Source organism: Phoenix dactylifera, chromosome 8, assembly GCF_051530095.1.
Source record: "Phoenix dactylifera cultivar Ajwa chromosome 8, Ajwa_hap1_PhDact_Kaust_v1.1, whole genome shotgun sequence".
Lineage (NCBI taxonomy): Eukaryota > Viridiplantae > Streptophyta > Magnoliopsida > Arecales > Arecaceae > Phoenix > Phoenix dactylifera.
The window spans coordinates 27,539,274-27,546,382 of NC_143197.1; the positions used below are offsets into that span (position 1 = coordinate 27,539,274).

General features: G+C 45.1%; 1 protein-coding gene across 1 annotated transcript; it reads right to left on the reverse strand.

The window, feature by feature from the left end:
- Nucleotides 1-3,205: 3,205 nt before the first annotated feature.
- CHX15 (cation/hydrogen exchanger 15) lies at nt 3,206-7,109 on the reverse strand. Its single transcript, XM_026808771.4, has 3 exons — nt 6,882-7,109; nt 5,746-6,777; nt 3,206-4,670 (listed from the first exon to the last, which is right to left on the reverse strand). Exons 1-3 carry the CDS (start codon nt 7,107-7,109, stop codon nt 3,318-3,320), a joined length of 2,613 nt encoding a protein of 870 aa, XP_026664572.3. The 3' UTR covers nt 3,206-3,317.

The following is a 7,109-nucleotide window of genomic DNA, read 5'->3' on the forward strand; positions in this document are numbered from 1 at the left end:
ACATGAGATTCACCTTCCTCCTTCAAGAAAACAACTTTGAGGTTATGTTTAAGTTCTTAGTATGACAAAGGCAAAACAAGTTCAGCCTATGGCCAACATGATTCTAGCTAGATTAGGTGACACTAAATGAAGACAACTGAGAGCGAGTTATCTTATATCTTAATTTGTAATGGAAGTTGCTCTAATTTCAACCCTAAGCAACTTTAGGTGCTCGCTTTTATTAGCTACCAGTTGAGTTTGATGAGATGCGAAGAAAAATATAGGCCTATAGCATGTCAACAGCCTTTTTCAGCTTATTCTCTTTGAAAAGAAAAAGGTTGCCGACTTTATCTACAATTCTTCGAGGCTATCATGCCTTTGTGCAGACATTGTACAACGGGCGGTCCAAGGCACACCCGATCGACGTCATTCATTCGGATACCGAGGCTACTACTGTTAAATAAATAAAAATAAAAATAAAAAATCTTCGGCCCTATCTTTTTGTTTGTTTGTTTTTTTTAACAAAAAATGAAGACTATTTTGCCTCAACAAGACACCCTCGCACTGTTTTGTTAGCACCCAAATTGTAACAAAAAGTTTCATCTTCTGTTTAAAAAGAAGAACAGTAGTTCCATGGCCGTCACCCCACAAGGTCTAATTGGTATCTCTGTCGACCATCTCTACAATATTAATAGGTCTTGTCACGTAAAACATTGTCACCAGTTTGGTGTCGTATCTTGTCATGTCGTGATGCATGTGGATTATGGCAGCGAAGCATGAGATGATTGAAGCATTATGGGCAAATGCCAATAATTTTCATGGGCATGCACGGCTCGTAGCATTTGAACTGTTGTGCCTTCCATCTTCTCCCATTTCCTCACCCGACGCCATCTGCTTCGCTTCTCCTTGTCCGCTAACGCTTTTCCACATCTCCTCTCCCAGTCTTGATATGAGATCCTCCGTCTCTTTCACGTTGTATATATCCGTGCCATGAAGACTAGATGTACCTGCTCCACGTGACACTGTCATAGGGAATAGCTTATTAATAATATAATTGGAGCTATTAGGTTGGCTTCCTAAACCTTCTGCAAGTGATTACCATAAACTTTCTTCAGTGGCTTGGCCTGGGAAGCGTATCCCTGTCCCTGATAGGATAGGCTTGAGCTTGTCCAAAAACTACCTAAAAGCATTGCCCCAAAAACGAACGCTCATATATATATATATTATAGTATAAAATTATGTCATGTAGTGAATGTTGGAGCATTGTGCTGCAACATTTACATGTGCATGCAATTATTTTTCTTGAAAGTATAACAAAAATATATGAGTTATATTTTACTTCGCTTATGATAATTGGATACAAAATTATAGATGTCTTTCGCTTAAAAAACTCATCTCCTTTTTTTTTTTTTACAATTTTTTTGACAAAAATAATGTAATGTAATGTCATATTGTACATATGACGGTTATTATTAATTCTAAATCTGAATGTGGGTAAAGTATGGACCGAAGGTAGCTTGATGCATTACCTGGTTATCTTTCTGATGATAGCTGATGTGAGTAGATGTATTTATTCAAGAGATGTATGAGATAGCCGATATAATAATAAAAAAAAAGAAGGTGGCTTGAAATTGTAGAAACTGTCAGGTTAAACACTAACCCTATTCTTGACGGATGGGTGAAGGAAATTAACCTCGAGGTAAAGAATTGCATGATCCTGTACAGTTGAGGAATTTAAGCTGAAAATTTTAGAGGACACTGAATTTATCCCTGGGCTGACAACATCTTAGAACCAATCTTTTTGGGTAGATAGGTTGTCCGAGCCTATGTCGAAATCGAGGCTTCCAAGGCAACAGCCCATGTTACTTGCAAGAAAATAACAGGCCTTTCTTCTGACGAGAGATCAGAGACCTGGTTGGTGTAGGAATGACTCCACCGTTATACGTGGGCTAAGCACGAGAACCAGACCAAGCTAGGCCCACCAACCAAGCCTTAATTGGGCCAGGCCTGTTCAAGCCCTGGAATGCAATGTTCGTAGCCCTGGTTGCACGTCTTGTTCACGAAGGGACATACAGCTACATGAGCCGCGCTTTTACTTGAGAAATTGGTATTCCAGAACTCTAGTTATTTTCACATGAATTATAGAGATACGAAAAAAGATGGGAAGAATATATATCACTATCAAGTCTAAAAATTATTATGCCACGTAATTTTTTTCCCTGTTATCATTATGTTAAAGTTTTTTTTTATTTGGACACATATAACCAATTGAAACCCTCGGCATGCGACATCCGCTGAGCTACAAAAATTGTGCACATGCATGCATCTAGCTTCATGGGTTGTTTCATTATAGTTTTGGGCTTCCAATGCCAATTTTTTGTCAGACTACAGGTTGATCGGTACATATTTTCATGCACTTAGGCTATCACAGAGGCCGAGGCCTTGTTTGAATCGTTTGACATTTGCTATTTGGATGGGTAGCTAAGAAACTATTTCACTTGGACAATATTCCAATTCCAAGTTCATGACGTTTGTTTCTATGCTAATAAATGGTGCATTTTGTTAATCGTATCCCACATTTTGTTGCGATAGTGTTAAGACCACATCCCATTTGGACTTTTGAAGGTTCACTTGTAGAGAAATCTCTGGAAGTGCATGGCTTAGCCTAAAAGAAAAGTTGGGAGAAAGATGAGATTGCAAATAAGAAAAAACCATGCTTTGCAAAGTATATATATTATAGATATTTAAGCAAATTTGCTGAGGAAAATGTCAAAATCTATAAAACCATATTATAAAGATACATTTTTTTGGCTCCAAAAATAGAAATTTGGTATAGATATTATAGATAAAAAGATTTTAGTAAGCATTGGATGGACAATGTAAAAGGAAATCATAGAATAGGAGGTTTATCACATCCATAGCAGATATATTTTACTAGTCATCGCCTAATTAATTAGAGCAGACATTGTTAAGATAATTCCTATAAGGAAAATAATTGACATTATAACAAGGGGATATATGGTACAGTTAATCTATTACAAGGAGAATGAATGCCAAAACATGCGCAAGCTCCAAACAATCCCTTAATGAAACTAACAATTAAATTTGTGTACAATCTGTACATTTGAAAAGAAGCTAATAAAAGAAATAATAATGACAATCACAGCAACTTGAGACGCTCTAAAGCCATCAAAAGAACTAAGAGGAATCATTTGGTCGCATCTAATGCACGAATCCCATCAAGATGGATTCAACACTACCATGGCCTCTCGAGAAAAATTCATGCCTCAACATGGATCAGTTACTTTTAACAAGCCCGGCACAGAATTAGGTCTTACTTACCTTCCATTCCAAGTAACGTTGAGCGATGCTGGCGCCGCCCCACGGTGCGTCCCGGCGACCACGGACATCCGCTGGTTGGCATTATTCAAGTACTGCTTCACAGCCCCACCGGTTGGGCTCTCCGCCGATGCTCCCGGCACGTCCGGCCCCAACGCCCCGCCGACGTACTGCTGCACCACCAGCACTGACACCGTGGCCGAGAAGTCCGAAGAAGCCAGCAGGTCACCAATCGGCCCCAGCTCCGGGCACTCCATCCACTCCGCCAGCGCCGCCGTCATCGGGGTCGCCTCCCCCTGCCCCCTCCCCACTATGTACAGATCGTGTATGCTCTCCATCGCCCGCAGCGCCGCCACCGTCTCCTCGCTGCTGTTCACCACTCTTTCAGTGTACGCTACCGACTCGTTGCTCACGTTGCGCAGCCGGAACTCGTTCATGCACTCGTCGTCGAGCTGCCGCTGGCGACTGCTGTCGGTGACGATGGTGATGACTCTGGAGTCGCGGGCGGCGGCGGAGGGGGAGGTGGGGACGGCGAGGTCGTCGCCAGGGAGAAAACGGATGACGAGGAGGGTGACGCCGGGGTGCTCGACCATCCGGGAGGCGTAGGCGAGGGCCTCGCGGTCGTCCGGGCCGCCGAAGAAGAGGAGGGCGACGTGGTGGGTGGGGGGGTGGGCGGGGGCGGCGCGGGAGGCAGCGGAGAGACCCCGGTCGACGAGGACGGCGACGGAGCAGGGGGCGGTGGCGAGGACGCCCTCGTTGAGGGTGCGGATAGCGGAATTGATGGGCTCCATGGCGCCGTCGACGGTCTGCTGCTTGTGGAAGGGGAGGACGATGAGGGTGACGTGCTTTTCCTCGGCGAGGGCGCAGATGTCCTCGTGCATGGAGCCGTACGTTGAGACGGTGGTGATGGCCTGGACGGAGACGCCGCCGGCATGCTGCTCGTAGCTCTCGAAGGCGGCGAAGATGTGGTCGGCCTGGGCGTGGGTGCCGGTGGTGGATGCGGAGTGGCCGCTGCTGTGGGGCTTGGAGGTGGCGGCGGCGCTATGGGCAATGAGCATGGACGAGGCGCGGTTGGTGAGCTCGACGAGGTGGAGGGCGTACACGAAGATTGGAGAGCGCTTGGTGGGGTGAGAGAGGTCGAGGAGGGAGATGAGGGCGGGGACGTTGCGCGTGTTGTGGACGCAGGCCAGCATGCGGAGTTCCACGTCGGGCTTCGAACGCTGGAGGTTGCGCCGCTTGTAGCCGATCAGGCGGCGGGTCGGCCGGTGGACTGCCATCACCACCGGGGTCACCATCGCCGTCATCACCACCGAGGCCAGCACCATCACCGCGAACGACTCGTCGTCCAGCACCTGATGATAGAGCCCGAAATGAAACACTCAAGAAACCAGATTTTTTGTTGACTTGTAGAAAGAACTTAACGATGAACAGGCCAACCTGATCAATTCAAATAAAATCCAATCATCCAGTTTTCAGCAATATTTTTAAATATTATATTTTGTCAAAAATAACCTTATTACAAATCATTTATGTTTACAATATAAAGATAATTGAGATTACAATTAAATATCAATGTTATTTTTTGTGTAAATAATATCAATGTTATTTAAAAAATGAATAAATAACTGCTATAATAATCACAAATAAGAATTTCTTTTATTTTGAAATTGTGAAGTAATATTTCTGCAATGTAAATATTTCTGGTCCAGTTATGCCATATGGAGAACCAATTCTACCCGTAAAATGTTTATCATTTTACATGATTATTAATGGAATATGAATATGAACAAAAATAGTTGCTGCATACTGAATTCAATTTCTTTATAATTTTTCATTTTGTATTGAAATTACATTTTAACTATTGTGGAGGTTTGAAATTGTTCATTATATTAATAGAACAAAAATATTATTTAAATATATGCCACCACCTAAGAAGGAAATAGATTTGTTGAAGTAATAACGAAGAACATGGAAACTTGGTTGGCTTGGATATCTGATGATCCGAGTTGATTGATGGCTCAAGAAATTTTAGTGCACAATTAGATATAAAATAATTATAATAATATACAATACAATATCTAAGTAATGTATAAATACATATTAGCATATATATTGAATATAAATATAAATAAATAAATTATATAAAATGAAATCATATAATGAATTTTAAAATAAGTTAAAGTAAACTAAAGATAAATATAAAGTACGAAATAAAATTTTTCATAAATTTAAGTGCATGCAATACAAATCGAAATATATTTTATAAGGATATTTCTAAATATTAGAAGATCCAATCAATGTTCCAGCCTAGAATCCTACTGAACCAGCCTAGAATTCTTAACGGTTTATTTGGTTATTTTTATAGAATTAAGCTGAAAATTCTATAAAAAACTTTCTAAAAATCTAACCAGTAGAATAGTGAAGTACCTCTTTGTCCCTTCCGATGTTGAGGACGATCATCTCCACGAGCCCTCTGGTATTCATTAGGAAACCCAGAGCCACCCCGTCCCGGAACGACATCGTAAAGAAGATAGCAATCAAAACGGTGCCCAGAATTTTCCCCACACTTGCCAGGACGAAGACCACGGCCAGAGGCACCACCGCCTTCATGTCCCTTACGGTGGCCAGGTTCGTCCTCAGTCCACTAATAACAAAAAACAACGGCAGCAACAACCCGGTCACGAAGTCCTCCAGCTTCTCTATCAACGCCACCCCAAGCGACCCGTTGGGTATCACCAGCCCGAACACAAAAGCCCCGAAGACCGAGTGAATCCCGATGGCGTCCGTCGTCAACCCGGCCAGCATGACGCCGGTCAGTATCAGACACACGTAGAAGTCGCTGACTCCCTCACCCTCCGGCGTCCGCTTCATGACCCACCGCATCGCCGGCCGAACGGCGTAGAAGCAGAACAATACGAAGGCCACACCCGAGAGCAGCACCCAGAGGGACGCCAGCGCGTTCCCGCTGGAATTTCCCTTCCCCGCGGAGTCGCCGCTGCCGGACTCCGCGAGGGCGATGGAGAGCGCGAGGAGGATCCATGCGCACATGTCGTTGACGATAGCCGACGACATGGCAATGCGGCCTATCTCGGTGTTGAGGAGCTTGGACTCGGCGAGGATGCGTGCGAGGACGGGGAAGGCCGTGACGGCGAGAGCGACGCCGATGAAGAGGAGAAAGGAGGCTTGGTGAATGTTCTGGGAGACGTGGCGCTGGAGGCCGTAGGAGGCTGCGACGCCGATGCCGAACGGAAGGACCATGCCGGCCACCGCGATGACCAGCGCCCGCCGCCCGGTCCTCTTTATGACCATGACATCCATCTCTACGCCGACCAGGAATAGGAAGTAGAGGAGGCCGACGTGCGCCACAGTCTCCAGCGTTAGCAAGCTCCTGGTCGGGAAGACCGATTCGCCGATAATTTTCACCTTACCCAGGCACGATGGTCCCAAGAGTATGCCTCCCTAAGAGTCAATACACATGCAGCATTTGAAAGTAGAGGAGTCTTTTATTTTTCAGTTTGAATGGGACGGTCGAATTGACCAGAGGAGAGAGATGAGGAGGTTACGATGATCTCGGCGACGACACGGGGCTGGTGTAAGGGCTTGAGAAGCAGGACGAGGACGCGGGTGGTGACGACGACGAGGATGACCTGAATGATGAAGAGGGGGAGCGAGTATTCCAATGGGTTGTTGCCCTGCCAGATGCCGTTGGTGGTGATGAGCGTCGGGGAGTAGCAGACGACACCGCCAGTGACGGGCTCCTTCATCTGATCGGTGAGGTTCGCGGATGCCAT

Coding starts and splice junctions, on each gene's coding strand:
- CHX15 (XM_026808771.4), bottom strand. CDS start 7,109: ATGGCATCCGCGAACCTCACCGATCAGATGAAGGAGCCCGTCACTGGC. Junction 6,778..6,881: donor GTGTCGTCGCCGAGATCATC/GTAACCTCCTCA, acceptor ATTGACTCTTAG/GGAGGCATACTCTTGGGACC. Junction 4,671..5,745: donor ACATCGGAAGGGACAAAGAG/GTACTTCACTAT, acceptor CTCTATCATCAG/GTGCTGGACGACGAGTCGTT.